General features: G+C 42.4%; 1 protein-coding gene across 4 annotated transcripts in view; it reads left to right on the top strand.

Moving 5' to 3' along the window:
- ZMYND11 (zinc finger MYND-type containing 11) overlaps positions 1-15,677 on the top strand; it is a 99,447-nt gene extending 83,770 nt beyond the window's left edge. For all 4 annotated transcript variants that reach the window (XM_026052992.1, XM_026052994.1, XM_026052993.1 and 1 more), the window contains 8 exons: positions 256-311; positions 982-1,059; positions 1,605-1,723; positions 3,584-3,791; positions 5,777-5,845; positions 7,811-8,083; positions 9,155-9,340; positions 13,651-15,677. In XM_026052992.1, coding sequence (XP_025908777.1) covers positions 256-311; positions 982-1,059; positions 1,605-1,723; positions 3,584-3,791; positions 5,777-5,845; positions 7,811-8,083; positions 9,155-9,340; positions 13,651-13,773 — 1,112 coding nt within the window. In that variant the 3' untranslated portion in view covers positions 13,774-15,677. The remainder of the gene's footprint in view (positions 1-255; positions 312-981; positions 1,060-1,604; positions 1,724-3,583; positions 3,792-5,776; positions 5,846-7,810; positions 8,084-9,154; positions 9,341-13,650) is intronic.
- Positions 15,678-17,284: the final 1,607 nt, after the last annotated feature.

Genomic DNA, 17,284 nt, shown 5'->3' on the forward strand with positions numbered 1-17,284 from the left:
GTCCCTGCTGCTGTTTTGTTATTGTGTTGTTTGGTTTAAATGTTCCCCAAAGGGATTTTGCATGCAAACATGAAAGTGCAGGCAAATACAGCACTGATGGTTACAAATTTTTTAATGGAAGATTTATTGAAGAAGCAAAGTAATGTTTTGAACAAGCAAGACAGTTACGGCATGAAAGTCATAGCAATGACAGCTGAAAGTTCTTGTGAGATTTGTGATCTGTGGTTGTTCATAGTATTTATCTTTAATTTATAGCGGACAGCGAACAAGCTGATATAGCGAGGATGCTGTACAAAGACACGTGTCATGAAGTAAGTAGTGCCCACTAACCGGGCTATAGACAAACTATTTGGTTTTCTTCCTAGATCCTAAAAAAGTGAATCTTCTTATTACAAAATAAGGGTATGAATTTTGTTGCAGACTTTCTCTTGTAACTTACTAATAGCTGATTCAGAACCCCTCTTTTTTTTTGTAACTGTATTTGGAAAATACCTAATTTTAAACTTTAATTTTGAAATAATGAAGTAATGCCTAATTGGGCTACAAAAAATTGTTCTTACTAGTATAAATAGAACCTAAATTGAGATTTGTACAAACTTCTGTTACTGGCATTAAAAATGAAAAGACAGGAAAAAAAAAAAGGAGTTACAGGCAGCTGTCACACTTGCTCTATTTGCACAATTAAATTTCTACTTTTAAAGTGTGCTTTAAATATTAATTCAAAGAATTTTTTTTTTTAATCTTTTAGCTTTACTAAACCCCGTCCTCTCAGTTTTCTAAACCATGAAAACTGTTTCTGCAGTTTATGTACCATTCATTCTCGTAACACGTTTCATACCGCTAGTTTGCAGGAACAGAAGTAACTCCACAATATTAGCAAGCAGAGGGCTGAAAAATGTTATTGTTTATGAGACAGTGATGTTTATTGAGGTCAAGCAGATAGGATTTGTTGGACTTACTCACCTGTTTTCTGTTTTGCAGCTGGATGAACTGCAGCTCTGCAAGAACTGTTTCTATTTGTCAAATGCACGACCTGACAATTGGTTCTGCTATCCTTGCGTACGTTGCTGACACAGATTTCTGTTTGCTTTTCTGTATCAGTACCTGCAGTTGGGGTTTTATTCCTGCACTGAACATTGCACTTCAGTAGGCTTGTTTTGAATGTTTGGTTAAGACGCTCTAAGCCGAGCTATTTTCCACATATGAAATGCTGATTGAAGTTCAAAGCAGTAATAATAAGGGTATTAAAACTTGGTTATCAGGCAGTTATAACAGACTCAGAAGAAAATAAGGAGCTTACAGAAATAGAACTTTACTCCTGGATAAAGCTATAAAGACAAGTTTAATTTTGGGGAGATACTTAGGGTCTCTGTTTTCAGTAGACAGTGAACACCCTTTTCAGACCTAGTCCTTTTCTGACTTTGATCCAAGCAACACATCTAACAAGGAAATCCATATTGTAAGGAGATAAAAATGAAAACAAGCACTTAGATATAAACGGCAACCATATTCTTTAGATATTAGTATGCTATTATCATCAAATACTTCTGGGAGAAATTAATATAGTACTTCATATCTAATAATAAATATAACATTTTTTCCAGATACCTAATCATGAGTTGGTTTGGGCCAAAATGAAAGGCTTTGGGTTTTGGCCAGCCAAAGTCATGCAGAAAGAGGACAATCAAGTTGATGTTCGCTTTTTTGGCCATCACCACCAAAGGTAATATATTAATTCCATGTGCTTTTTACAAACAATACTTAAATTAAATTTATCTCATCTGTGATGTTACAAATCCTGGGTGAACGAGTTGCCAGCATTAGAGCACTAGTTGCCAGACTGAGCACTTAGTCGTAATTGTTTGAGAAAATTTGAAGCTCCATCTAACACAACCAGAGTTGCCAAGTGGCTCCCAGAGTCTGTTTCCACAGTTGCCCTAGGGATGTTACCTAATGCTGTTTTAATTAAAGAAAGCAAATGAACTGCTGTCCATAGGAGTGTTTCTTCAAATCTGTAGCAGCCTGCTTATCCAGACTGAGGTAAAAATTGGACAGAAATCCTACTTCCAGACTCATTGGCTTTGTGTAATGTTCTCATCTGAGCAGGCACGGTGCAGTTCTGTATTTTAGTAAGGTAACAGACATCACAAAACGTTTCTGCATTATTGCTAAATCATTGTCAGAACTCTTGCAGCGACCCTGTTTGCAATTTCAGAGAGCAACTATTTACATGAAAAGCTGCATCCTTGGAGATCAGGGTTTACCTCCATCTGTAACAGTTGTTTTCTTGTTTGGTTTAGCTTTTGGGGAGGATTATAGCAGTGTTACTGTAATGTACGTGCATCAGCTCTTTTGCTGTTAGATTTATATGTCTGCATGTGATGAGACATTTGCAAAGCAACTCATAGCTTTTAGGAAAGTAAGTAAGTGATATATTCTGGGGCGTCCCCAAAAGGTTTGAGAATTCAATGACAGTGTTATGTGAAAGTGTTTATTTAAATGGGTTTTTAAATAATTTGCATATTATATAGTATTTTTTCCATGGTTATATGATACCAACTAGATTTTCTAATAAACATAGAGAGTGTGAAGTGTGTTTATTTGTGTTGCAACTGTAGAATGATTTATCTTGAAATAGTAATCTGTTTGCAAGTGCAGCTTATCTCATTAGTAGTTTTGGCATTAAGTCCTCAAAGCGTCGAACTATTTAATAAAGCAACGTGGTGCTTGTGGGATGAGGTGCCTGCAACTTGGCATAAATATGTGCTGGTAGAAAAGATAAAATAGGTTTTACTAGAGTGTCATTGCTTTGTTACTCTGTTGGACTTTAAAAATGAAAGGCCAAATTCCTGGTTAGTATAAATTATCATCATACTTTGACTGAAATGCTGTTTAGATTGGAAGTGTTGAGAACCTGGCCACAGATGTGTAATTTATTACAATATTTATCATGTAGATGTTCATGGCAGTCACATTTTTTCTTTAATCACCAGTGCTGCTTAGTGTAACCTTTCAAAATGTCAAGAGCTGCCCATCTAACTCTGTGAGGACTCTCTGAAAATATTTAAGATGACAAAGTACCTTTGGAACCAAGTTCCTGGCAGGAATCCAGGTCAAAAGAGCTTGAGTTCAGGCTTGATAGACATGGGCCCAAACCGCAGAATATCAACATTTGAAGTGATAATTTGGTTACATTCCTTCACAGTTATAGCACAGAGGTTAAGGGCTGAATTGGATTACTAATTGAACCTTCAATAGGGACGTTTCCATGTCTGAGCATTTAAAGAGAGGCCAGACAGAAGATTGTACTGCTTTTGGCACCATGTTTTTTGTGGCTCATTGAAGACAAATGCGATTTTCAGCTATAGCACCAAGAGCTGAAAACTCTTTTTAGGAACTCAGGTGTCTAACTGTAGCAGCCTGTTTTTCCATGTGTGTTGAACATAAAAAAAAAATCTAAGTAAATAGGAATTATGACCAGGCCTTACTTGAATTCTGTCTGCTTTTGAAATCAGTGTCTCAAGTTAAGCTCCTGCCTGTATATTCCATGTTTCTGAACTTGTGTTTACCATGTGTTCCAAAGGGCCTGGATCCCTTCGGAAAACATTCAAGATATCACAGTTAACATCCATCGGCTGCATGTGAAGCGCAGCATGGGTTGGAAGAAGGCTTGTGATGAGCTGGAACTGCACCAGCGCTTCCTTCGTGAGGGGAGATTTTGGAAATCAAAGAATGAGGATAAAGGGGAAGAAGAGGCAGAATCCAGTATCTCCTCCACCAGCAATGAGCAGGTAAGGGCTGCCCCAACGTCTGCATCTGGTGCAGTTTCATAGAGAGCACAAAGAATCACAGAGTCACAGAATGGCTGGGGCTGGGAGGCACCTCTGGAGATCAGCCAGACCAGTCCCCCTGCTCAAGAAGGGTCAGCCCAGGACCAGAATGTCATCAGTAACCCGGACAGGTGACATCCATCAAGTTAAAAGATGGCATATATTGGTCTCAATTACGTGGAAATTAGTGGGGTGTCCTGTCTGCAGTTTTATGGTTACAGAAGGAGGACTCAAATCTTTGTTTTTTCCCATGTTTTGTACCTTAGAAATTGCAACAGTGTGAAGTTTTTTGTCTAGTTTTCTTGGGTGACCTCTATGTGGTTGCATGAAGTTTGTCATCGGTAGCACCTTGATAAAACAGACCAAGATTTCTGAAGCTAAACAGGCCAGTTCAAATTAAATGTCACAGATACCAGACGGACTGCAGTGCTGCTGCCTTGGACACCCATCAAGGAGCAGCACTGCAGACATTCTGCCTTTTCAGGGCCAGAGTAGTTCCTACTCTGGGTTATATCCTGCCTTATGGATCCTGGGGTGACACCAAGCGTGCGTGGCATTTTCAGCAAGTGCAACTGAAGTTAGGTGCAAGCATTGCACTTCAGGAGCATGTGACAGCAACTGAGTGAAGCAATTCAAGCATAATTCTGCAAAACAAGAAAATTTATATCATTTTAAAGAATGCTAAAAGCACATGGGCCTAAAATGTCAAACTTTGCACTTCCACTATGTGCCTGCACTTATCAAGGCTGAACCTTGTTAGTCATTCATTGTCCAAGTAAGTGTTATATATTCACTATCACTGACTTGGCAGGGGGATTAGAATAGCTTTAAGAATGCTTCAGGCTGGATCTTTGGCAGTCTTTTCCCTGGCAATGTCTTCTTGCTTCATTTGAAACTGCCATCCCCTCTCTAGGTCTATATTTTAATAGATTAGAGTGTCGTGACCCTCTTCCTCTGCCCTTTGGTCAGACAGTTCTATCATCCAACTTATGGCTAAAGACTTGTTGCCTCAGGACTGGATGATGTTTTAAGGGAATGCTCCATACCAAATCTCCAACTTTTCAGCCTGTTTAACTAATAAACCCTTGGTAGCCCCTTTGATTTTATGCAGTGTGTGCAGTCACCCCGGAATATAAAAATAATAATATTCATTCTATAATATAATAATATTCATGAATGGTAACTGAGACATTTTCCCATTTTTTTCGGAAGCTTTCATCTTAGGTTTTAAAGGGTCTATTTGTGTATCTTCTATTCCACCCCACTTCCTTAATTGTTTTATCTATTTCACTGGTTTTCCAGATACAGGAACTTTAGAGTAGCCGTGCAGCTCCGGGCTCTGAGGCATTCTGCAATATTCTGTCCCTAACACTAGCTAGTAGTGGAGGCTTTGGAAGAGAATTAAGAGCTTTACTGCAGACAAATGTGAAATAATAAACCCCTCACTTAGATCTCAGCTGGGTTTTTGATGGTTAGAGATGGTCTTTTGTTCTAAAACATGAAGTTTAATATTCTCCAAATATGTGGTCATAATGCATTATCGCCAGTGTGGATAATCTTGTTACCTCTACCCATACATTTTCTTTATGATCATTGCTGCTTTCTGGCTTCAGCAAGATCTGCTGCCTAATTACAGGTTGCTGATAGCAGAATTTTCCAGAAAACAAAAGTATGATTTTTTGTGTGAAATGAAGCAAAGAATGCTTAAGGTGAATACGTACTGAATGCCAGAATTTGTTCATTAATTTTGTTCATTCATGAGATCATAAGTCAGTGTTAACAATGTAGAAAATTTATGGTATGCACTTCTCATTTAGGAAGCTTCAGCTTTCTATTTGCTAAGTTAAATGACAAATAATCCTAAATAGAAGGTACAAACAAAGCACTCTACCATGAGTGCTACTCGTTTTTGGAGTGATCCAGTATTCTTTTCATAATGTTCACAGCTGAAGGTTACTCAGGAACCGAGAGCAAAGAAAGGACGACGTAACCAGAGTATGGAACTCAAGAAAGAAGTGAGTAAACTCAATTACCACGGGGGTAGAGTTAGCAAGACAGGCAAAAACCTGACGCAGTCATAGACACTCCTTTGTTCTTTGTCACCTTCTACTTATGTAACAATATTGATTTTAGAGGTTCCAGCACCATTAGCTTGACTCCCAGCTAGCAAACATATTGATATCTGCCACATGCAAGCCCTTAGTATCCTTATGGTAATATTCTGTATCATGAATAAATCTACAGTCAGCTATCTGTTTAGAACCAACAAAGTAAAGCTAGTTTAATAAGTCTGTAGATCTAATAAATAGCAATAAGAATTAGAAAATATTTTTAAATTAGAAGATCAAGGATAAAAAATTAATCATCACGTCCATACCGAACCAGAGAACCTCCTTTCTTGTCTGTCCAACTTGCACACAGAGGGAAGGGGGAAACAACAGCCTGGGATCGTGCAGCTAAGAGACTGCACTATTACACTTGCACACAAGGGGGCAGTTGCTGAGACAGCTGTAGATTCAGTTATTTCTTCTGAGTTATTTCCTTCTGGCCTTGTTTCAGCTGAGGCTGAACCTAAGTAATAGGATACCAACTGATAAGGGAATGCTGAAAGAATCCTTTCTATTGCAGGGGACTAAGCAAAGTTCCTATAAGCTACTACTGTAATTCTGTGTATCCCAAAATGGTGTGGGATTAGTCATTGGAGAAAAAAAAGAAAAAAAAAGCGGGGGTAAAGAAGACATGTTTACTGTTTCACAGGGACACAATCCTAGGAACAAGCCTCAAGACAGAGGAGGCTTCAGGTAGTTCAGCACCAGAGCTATGTGGGATGAGGCTGGTGCCTAAAGGACAAGCACTGTCACCTTTCACGTCCCAGTAACTGTGACCATGTTAGGTCTGATCCTCCGTGGCTGGCTCAGACAGCAGGTTTTGTGAGACCAGGACTCCACAAGACCTACTGTTTTTCACAGCTGTAGCTCCGTGGGCACAGACTGTCTGTGTGCAAGCTAGGACGGGTGCAGTCTTCCTTGGATTATGAATAATTGAAGGTGTCTTGTCATTTTCATTGTGTTTTCTGTTAAGCAAATGCTGTGATTTGCTTCATATATTTATGTCCTACCATTTGCTGCTTTAGTACTGCTCCGATTTGGTCGGTGATCCAAAAGTCAATCAGAGTGATACATTAAAGAGCAGAAAGTCCAGTCCCCAACAAGTCTAGCTTTGTCTCTGCCCATTTAAATAAACTTTAAAAAATGTAGGTTAAAAGAATAACATTCTTCTGAGTTTTTGCACACTTAAAATATCAACAATTGTTTGCAGGGATATTAATTCTATCTGTACTGAAGAGCAAGAACAATTGATGCTACACCGTAGCAACACAGGGGGCTAAATTCAGTACAGTACACTACAGTAACTGTGATTTCTTTCCTGATAACTGCGTAATTACAGAAAGCTTCTGTGGTTATCCAAGCCTAGTTCTGCTATTAGAAGCAAGATTTAGACTCTCATTAGCCTTTCATCTTCAAAGCCCCTTTGAAATATTAATCAATCTTTGCAGCAGCTCTATGCAATAAATGAGGTATTACAGACGCCAGCGCAGCCTGCAAGGCCAGGGTAAGCCTGGAGCCTGCCAACATCATGCAGGCACGTGGGCCACACACCTCAGTTCCTTCAAGGAGAAGAGCAGAGGGAACAACGTGCAGTGCCCTTTGGGTTTGCAGCGAGTCCCTTTGCGGTGCTGAAGTTAGTGTCCCGGTCCATCCACGTGCTTCCTTTTGGAAGGGTCCTAGATGGAGTCAGAAAATGGTGTCCAGAGGGACCACCCAGCTTGTTGATGGCTCCCTTAGGGGTTCAGGGTCACGTTAACACAAGGTGTCTTCAGCAGAAGCTTTCACACTCACTGCGCCGTGTTAGCTACGGAGCTCAGTGTTACCTTGTTCTGTTTTGAGACCTGGATTTGCAAGTTTGTTCTTTCTCTGTAGGAGCCAGAACCTGAAACCGAAGCAGTGAGTTCAAGCCAGGAAATTCCCACAATGCCTCAGCCCATTGAAAAAGTTTCAGTCTCCACTCAGACCAAGAAGTTAAGTGCCTCTTCTCCAAAAATGCTGCATCGGAGCACCCAGACCAGTAATGATGGAGTGTGTCAGAACATGTGCCATGACAAATACACCAAAATCTTTAATGACTTCAAAGACAGGATGAAAGCTGATCACAAAAGAGAAACTGAGAGAGTTGTGAGAGAGGCAGTGGAAAAGGTACCACTCATCAAGCACCACCTAAACTCTGGTTTGAGGTGGGGCAGAGGGGGGCAGGTCACATTCTTTTCTGCTTTTCTAATATTTACATTTAAGGAAATGGGTCAAAAAGCTGTTCCAAAGAGACCACATTAAAATAGTCTTCACTGTTTCTTTCCAAGTCCTTTCTATACCAACAGACCTTAGTTTAAACAGAAAACTCTTGCATTTTCTTTGTATCTAGTCCAGTGAAATCAATCTGTGATGCAAAAGTGAAACTCTTTCTTCATGATTATCTGTTTCCAAAGCATTTGTGACCATCGTGTCAAGCGTGGTTGTAAATGATAGCTTTGTTTAAATGCAGTTCATAAACAGTTCTTTTTTTGTCAGTCTTTTCACTTAAGCATTGAATAGACTGGCTAAAATTTGTTTGAATTATCTCATTTAATGATAACAGGCTTAAAATGAGATATGGAAGTTTGAGCTGGTCACCTCTGGCTGAAGAGAGCAGGACAGTGCAGCGGATGAGTCATCTCACCTATCCTAAGTGCCTGTCCTAAAAGGAGGTGAATTTCCTTCTGCAGGGAAGGACTGTGGAAGGACCTAGGGTGTCTCGGTGTTGATATTTAAGCATTAAAGCACCAAACTTTTAGATGTCTGAGTTAGGGCTAATGAATCCTCTCCATTAAGAATTTAAACTGGTGCCTCCTGTGAAACTCAGGGGCATTGCATTCTGTTTTCTCCATCATATCCTTGCTGTAAACCTACATGAGGTTGAAGGTTTAGAATCTTTGTCTAAGTTAATGCTTCTATTTGTGAATTGGTCATTAATAAAATACCTATGGAACTTAAGCTAGTATTATAATTACTTTGTAGAATAGACTTACAATGGCATTTTTGTTGTGAACATGCGTTTTCTGATGGATGAATATGCTTATGGATAGAGTTTCTGTTACAACTTCAAAAGAGGTACTTTTTGTTTTCTAAACTGGAGAAATTCAACTCCAGTAAAAGCATCTAGAAGTTGAAACAAGGTGCAGTTATTCCAATAGTTACCCACTGATTTGAGTTTTTTGTCCTTTTTTACACCAGCTGCGTACCGAGATGGAAGAGGAGAAAAGACAGGCTGTAAATAAAGCTGTCGCCAACATGCAAGGAGAGATGGACAGAAAATGTAAGCAGGTAAAGGAGAAGTGCAAAGAAGAGTTTTTAGAAGAAATTAAGAAGCTAGCAGGTCAGCACAAGCAACTGATTTCCCAGACCAAGAAGAAACAGTGGGTAAGTGGCAAGAATTTTTACCAATGAATATGTGAAGGCGTGTAATGGAGACTGCAGGCCCCAACACTGATTTCTCCCTTACTTTTGACTGGGCTCTTGTTTCACTGGTCTCTCGGTGTTAAGGTTTTCCTCTCCTTCAGATGAGCCATTTCAGATGCTCTTCATCTCCAAATCAGGCTCTCATTACTTTCCATCTTCACTATTTACTGTTAACAGCTCCGCCTTTGTTTCAGCCCAGCAAGATGCTAGCATCAAAATATTTGTTTCTAAACATTGCTGCACTCATGCAGTTGTCTTCCCTACCAGCCAGGCTTTGCAGTATGTTCAGATGCTTTTGATCTCAAATCCTCAGAGGGTGCAATCTCTGCCTGCATCCGTTTTCATTCCCCTGCTAATAATGCTATTGCAGACGTCTTCTGGCCCTTTCCTCTTTTTTTTTTTTTAAATCTCTTTTATGTTTCTGTAAGACAAAATTTTCTAAATCTACATATTCCCCCCTGCCCATGCATCCGTTAGTCCTTAAAGTGCAAAAATGCTTATGAAAAGCATGTTTGTCCATCCTTTAAGAAATGAAAGGAGGCCCGGCTTGTCATTCTGCTGCTGCAGACATTTCCCTTCTTTCTTTTTTTTGCATTTAATCTCTCGTATTTTCTTTTCAAGCTGGAACTGTGTTTTCCCGCATGTTTCTGCAGTATCTGCTCAAGCACTGCAAATACTGTAATGCTGTGCTGCTACTCGGCAATGCAAAATGGGTGGAAACTTCATCACTGTGAGGATCAGCGAGGCCCTGCACACGTAGAAACGTTGCCGTTCCTCAGTTCAGTTTCACGGGAGGCGGAGATCAAGTGATGGATGGGGAAGTTTCCCTGTTGTAGGAGCTGTGTGTGAAGCCAGGGGCTTTGGCGTGAGGTCCGGGCCGGCCCGGCGCGGGGCTGCGCGGCCGCGGGCCGTGTCGCGGCCCGGCCACACGAGGGCGGGCGCCGCCGGCGCCATGGCCGCCGCGGAGCCGCCGCGGAGCCGCCCCGGCCCGGCCCGGACCTCACGCTGCCCCGCGGCTCCTCCCGCTGCAAATGGCGGCTCCCGCCCGCCGCCTCTCCCAGGCGGAGCCGCCCTGCACAAGGGGGAGGCAGACAGAAAGGAGAGGCAGGAGCTTGCCGGCACAGCTCCAAGTGCCGGCGGGTCTTGAGGAGGAGAAAAGCACGCGCTTCAAATGCCTCCGCTTCTGCGGGGATGCTGTTCTGTTCCCGGCAGCTTTTCCCGGTGGTGTGGTGGTACTGGGTTGGTTGGGGCTCTTAGGGAATAATTCCTTGTCTGCCTACCCTTACGGACCGGAGATGTTGTTAAAGGCTCAGCCTTGATCGTGTTACCCGTGGTGGCTGCATACGGGCTTTCCGGGTGACACGTGGGAGAGGCGGAATTGGGTTTGCCCACAATCGAATTACAGCAGATGAGCTCCCTGTCTATAGCTAAGGGTGCGCACACAAACTGTTGCCACCGTTTGGCCAAGAAGCAGTAATTCCATTGCAGTAACATGATCACAAGTCCGTGCACTTGCTGTAGTTGCTTTCTGCAGGTTTCTGAACGACACCCTCCTGGATCCTGCGTTAGTTGGTCCCACGAGGGCTGTTAGTCTAAGCAGAGAGTGTCTGGGTACCGCATCCCTGCTGCTTACCATCCTGAGGCTACGTGCATAACGCCTCTTTCCAAGCAAGTTCAAGGACACCAGGAGCATCCATGGGGCTTCTGTGGTTCCGTGGCACCAGTATCCGTGTGTAGGCAGCCGGGTTCAGGAGAGGAAGGACAGAGAGCGGCGGATCCGTGCGCTCGGCCTGGGCGCTGGAGCCTGCCCAGCCGCTCGGCGCCCCGGGGACGCTCCCTTGGGGCGCCAAGGACAGGCCTTGGGGTGCAGGGCTGCCTTGCGTGCAATGACAGTGATGCTGCCTTGCTAAAATCTCACGGAATCAACACATACCCAATGAGTGTCGGTGGCCTTGTTTTTCAATTAGAGCCAGCCACCTCTGCTTTTTATTTTTTTCCAGTGCAGATGTCTAGGCTTGGGCTTGGGTCACAGTCCCCTTGACTTAACAAAACTCTGCTTTTATACCCTCGGATACCTCAAACGAGTAGCAAAAGAAGAGAAATGGAAAGGCAGGGATAACGGTCATGAGGTTTTGCAGTTTAATGAATTCAGATGAGAATGCAGGTCTTGATACAGTTCTTCTAAAATATCTTCTGCTTATTTTATTTGCATTAATTAGTGCAATTTTTTTGCTTAAATTGCTGCAGAGCTCATTTTTTAATCACTGCCTCTCTCAGTAATGTGTATATTTATTTGAATTTGAGACAGGTTCTGTTTTTAAGTGAATAAGCTTGTCCGTGCTGCGTGCTGTCTGAAACAAATGCCGAACTCCTGATAACATGTTTAGAAAGAAGAAATACAAAGCAGCGGAGGCCTGAGGCTAGCTGGCGTGTTGCCTGCTTGGCCACGTACGCTGGTGCAGTTTTAGATAGCACTATGTGTTGTTTTTGTAAGTGGAGATTTACTTGCAGTGCTTATGGACCATATGCAGAAGGAGCGGCAGGATCCACAGATCAGAGTCGTCCTCTTCTGTCTTGGCTTTTTTTGATCTCTCCGAGCAAGATGTGAATCTGGTTTCCAGGCTGACTCCCACGCTGAGACACATCTGCCACATGCACCTTCTCCGTGGGTGCTCCCAGTGCTTCCCAGAGGCTTCTGGGCAGCCAAAAAAAAAAACCCAAAACCAGAAACGCTACACAAAACAACCCAGAAACACACAGATCTCCAGAGGTTTGCACTTGTTTGCAAATATTGTTACAGATAAACTTTCCTAGAGCAGTTATAAAAGGAAAAAGGAAGGGCTCCTTTGACGTGCAGCTGGAGCAGTGCCAGTATTGCAGATGTAAACAAATGGTTATCAGCTTAGTTGATGTAAAAGGCTGCTTTCTTGGATCTGCCTTTCGGTACGGATAGGGTTGTTGGGGCTTTGTTTTGCTTTAAGGCAGTTGGGTTTTTTTCTGTATTTTATCTGCAGCGTTGTAGCTGACAGGTCATAAAAAGTAGATTTTGCCGTGTGGTTTGTGAGGTGTGAGGGGAACCTGCACAGACGGTGCCGCCCCTGTTCCCAGTCCCTCAATAGGTGTTGAAAACTGCCTTCCTAAAAATGCTCTCTGATTTCGAGTATACCAGATTCAGAAAGACAAATCTAAGATCTTCAGATTCTCGTTTTCAAGGGTCCTGGGTGTGAGCAACTCCTTTGGCAACACTGCCATCCTATTCTGCAGCATTTCTGCTGCTGCAGGGTTATTTAAAGGGTTATTAAACCATCTGGAGACAGACCACATTACGCCTATGGGTGTCTGTTCCCCCTTGGTGACATCAGTAACATTGACCAGTCTGTTGATTCCTTTTTCAGTTCCTCAGAGGCTACCGGTTGATTTGCCAGGTAGCTTTTACAGCCTTCTCCAGCCTGTTTTAGAGCAGAAACTCTTGTTATCCTGGGACTGCCCAGAAATGGCTGTTTCCACAGAAAAAGGGCTGTGGAGATCTGTTCTTTCAGGGGTTTTGCAGTGCATGGACAGGCACGGCAAGGCCAGGAGCCCGCGCAGCTTTCCAGAGCACTCGAAGGAAAAGGCCCTTTCTTCTTGTTCTCAGCAGCACCAACACAGCATGAAGTTGTATTTTCTCTACAGTGCAGCACTGTTTACCCATTTGCCCTGCCTGTGCTGACAGTCTCTTAGCAGACCTGTCCTTACATAGCTGTAAGAAACCATAGGTAGCAAACGCTTGCTTTCTCCACTAGTATTATTGTTGTGGCTTTGGAGCGTCTCCTAAGCCAAAGGGATCATCCCTAGCAATCTCCAGAGAGCTCAAGCTTGTAAAGAAATCCCAGGAGCCTAGGTGAAGTGACCAGTTTTTTAAGATTGCTTAAAACCTGTTCAGTCCAGGAGTGCCTGTTGATTTACCACAGCTCTTGGGACGTAGATCAAGATGCTGTTATACAAATGTAGAATAAAAAAAAAAAAAAAAGAAAATGGTTCTTGCACTGCGGAGTTCAAAATTTGAGCCTGCTTCTCTTTGATGCCTTAATGAGAGGTAAGTTTGTAAAAAGCAACAGTGCAGAGTCTGGGAAGCACAAAGCTGTTCTGCAGATGTGACCTGGGCGGCTGCTGCGCTTGGTGTGAAGATGGCAAGGACGTTTGGGTGGCCCCAGCGTGGCCGCCTGGAGCCACCTCTGTACCTGGGGCCTGTCCTGAGCCCAAGCTAATCCCGGCTTATCTCTTCCCTGCAGTGCTACAACTGCGAGGAGGAGGCCATGTACCACTGCTGCTGGAACACCTCCTACTGCTCCATCAAGTGCCAGCAGGAGCACTGGCACGCGGAACACAAGCGCACGTGCCGCCGGAAAAGATGAGAGCGCTGCCGCCGCCCTGGCCCGTCCCCCGATGATGGCTCTTCTCAGACACAGCGGTTTTTGTTTCCAAGAAGCCAAAATTGTTTCGAATTTGCTTCCCATTTTTGCACCAGCCTTTAAACACTTTTCGTAAAAGGAGTTTTGCACGGTGGTTTCAATCTTGTGTTCAGTGCTCCTCCAAAATTTTGTCGGTGAATTGAAATCTAACATCTGGGGGAGCAGATTACTTTCAATAATTTTAAACTGGAGGATTTGTTGCATTTTCAGCAAATTTTAAAACATTTTTAGGTTTTACAGAGATTTTAATCTTTAAAAACAGCAGATCTAAAAAAAAAAATGCAGGTTTAGCAAAAGGAACATTTGAAAACTAGATCTGAATGTAAGAACTACAGAACTGTTTCAGAAAAAAAAGCAGCATACTACCTTGATGTAACGTTTATTTCTTAACCTTGTTGAGCTGGTTTTGTTCAGCTTAATTTTACTGTTTAAAGGCATTATCTATTGGTTATACCAGTGGGTACATGATTGAATTTAGGGAACAGGGTTGACACAGCAGGTGCTAGTCCTGCGTATTTTTTCTTAAATATTTCCCAACTGTGTTTTATTTTCATTATTTCTTTTCAATATATAACTTTTATAACAAAATATTAGCTTTGATCTTGTAGTTTAAAATCACAGGGGAACTGGGGTAATCTTTTACTGAGCTGGATCTTAGAGAAAAATGAATATTTAAATTTTGAAGTTTGCACATTTCATCTTTGTCCTAACATGAGTGCTTGTAACAAGAATAAGAAAAGCCAAAAAGAGAGAGAGAGAAAAAAAATAATAAAAAAGAACTACCTTTATTCCTGTGTGGAATTATGAGGCCTACAAATTTCTTTCTTGCATCCCCTTCAGCCTCGCCAACCCAACGTCATTTGACTGCCCATGATCTGGTGTCACCTGGTCCATTGTGACTTGATAGCAAAAGGAGAAAGAGCACTTAAGTTTCACAGAAGCCGTTATGTTTGTAGTAATGGGTCATTGCCTAATAATGAGCTCCATCACTGTACTCAGAATGAAGAATAATGCATGTTAATTTTCTTGTATTAAAGATGCCGTGATTTGTAAAAAGTCTGTATTTTGCGGAATGTCTGGATTAAGAAGCATTACCAATAGGAATGGATCGATAGTTGAAAAATGACTTTTTTTTTTTTGGTTGTTTTATATATAGATATATGAATTGCATCCATGTTCAGAGACAATTTTTTAAATAGATGTAAAGCTTACTTAAATAGCTTTTCTTTTAAAGTGTCTCTCGGCATTTTAGTTTCTTTCCAAGATTGGTCTTAGACTGAGTCATACGCTCATTAATCATCCAGCTATTTTTTTGAGAAGTTAGAGGAATAATTTGTAAATATTTATTTAGATCTTTGATATTTATTGAAAGCAATTACATGATGGAACGATGGAAGCTGAAGAATCGGGAGGAAAGCCTTTAAAAAAAGTTTTCTCTAGGATTTGTCAGGGTCATTGTAAAGATTAAAATATAACTAAGACTTCTGTGAACTGCCATTGAAATCCTGATCTTTTTTTACTTAGAGTGGTGATATAAGTTAATTGACTAGATATTGCCAAATAATGCCCAATATGATGCAGAAATTAAGCGGTGAGTTGATTTGGAAACAGTAGTAGGTAGATGGTAACTCGTATTACCACGGCTCCATTATTGCCTGGTAAATGTGTAATTAACTTTTGTCGCCTCTGTGTTGTGACTGTAAAACACTTCACAACTAAAAAATCAATCCTGTTCGATGACTTTACAAGTTCCAAAAACTTCGATCCACCCCTATGAAAGCAAGTTATTGTGGAAATATTTTTGGTGTAAAATCATTCCAGAATATGTAATATTTAACTGATAGCTGCATGAAAGTAAGATTCGTGTTACTTTGGCTTTTTTGTCTCTGTTGACACGGTTGCACATTTCCAAGTTAATACAGCGTGAAAACTGTGTGTTTTAAAGAAAAAAAAAAGAAAAATAACAAAAAAAAAAGATTGTGGCCTGGTTTTGTATAAGTTTTAGGTAAAATTACAATTGATTGTTTTAGGATGATTTAAAATTAATTTTTCTGCAAATCATAAAGCTATATTAAAGTGTTGAGCTTAGCCACTATGCACATTGTAATTATTCATTGTGGCTGTCCAGTTTATGATGCATTCTGGCATTTTGTAAGCTGCTCTGACTAGCAATATATAGAGTCATTTAATGTGTTAACATTGGTTAATAAATGTATTTAAAAAAAAACCTCGCTGAAAGCGTCCTTGTTTTTTCTGGCCAGCTGTGCCACGCTCCAGCCGTAGGCTCGCCTGACACTGGTATTTTTACTTTTCCTTGCTGAGAAATAGCTTTAAAATGAAACGATCTGCCTTGGAGAAGTCCCCTGGTGTGTTCTTGTTGTTAGGTGTAGGGCGCAGGACCCGCGTCTTGCCAGGTGACCTGGGAAAAAGGAATCTTGTTGGTAGCGAGAGACCTCGGGCTGCCGCTCGCAGCTCGGGGCAGTGACCAGCGCAGCCCCCTGCGCTTCCCCGTGGGCGCCAGCCTGAAAGGGCCCGATTCACCCCGTGTGGGTGTTTCACTTAATTACATATTCTTGCTGTTGTATTTTACACAGGGAGGAGCAGCGTTCCTGCCTCCTGCTTCCTTTAGGTGGAGCGCGCTGCCTGGCTCCAGGCTGCGGCTTTAGCTTCGCCCGCTCCGCGATGCCTGAGCTGCGTTTGGGATCTGTTATCCCTAGTTAGGGGCCACCCGGCCGATTTGAGCCTCACTGAGCCAGCACACGTATGCTGTCTATACATGTGCCAGCCAAATGCTTTCATAGATCACGCCGCGGGGCAAGCATCAAAGGCAGAAAGGCCCTGCCTGTGACTTGGTTTCTGCTTAACTGAATTAACTGGAGGTGGAGGCACCGCCAAGGACACAAAGCCAGGGAGCCCTCAGTCGCAGTGCAGGAAAGAGGCCCCTGGAGCTGGGGCATGCTGTAGTCGTATATACGTATGTGTGTACAGATATATTTTTTTGTTCTGTATGTACATTATATATGCATATATATATGCACACACAGAGCATATATATATAAATATGCTCTGTATTTATATACACACTCTGGTCTCTTTGGGTTACACTGGCTGTGGCTTTTTGGGTGCGTGGGGGAAAATGGGGAGGTCCCACAACTTAAATCCCCCCAAGGAGTCCAAGCCAATGTGTTTTGGCCTTGCTGGGGTTCAGGGTCCCCTCGGAAATGGTGAAGGAAACGGTATGCGGAGGGGAGCGCGGGCTGAGGAAGCGGGTGAGGGGCTGTCACCGTCCCGCTGGGGAGCTCCTCTGGCCACCCCAGCACCCCTTCCCACAGTCACCAAACCCAAGGCCCCAAAGACGCTGTTTTCTGCTGCCGGGGACGCTCTGGGAACGCGGGGCCTTGTGGCTTCTCCAGGATCTGCCTGCTCAGCCTCTACTCCCAGCACCTACTAGAGA

The sequence above is a fragment of the Nothoprocta perdicaria genome, unplaced genomic scaffold, assembly GCF_003342845.1.
Source record: "Nothoprocta perdicaria isolate Ctin4 unplaced genomic scaffold, notPer1 scaffold_95, whole genome shotgun sequence".
In the NCBI taxonomy this organism is placed as follows: Eukaryota; Metazoa; Chordata; class Aves; order Tinamiformes; family Tinamidae; genus Nothoprocta; species Nothoprocta perdicaria.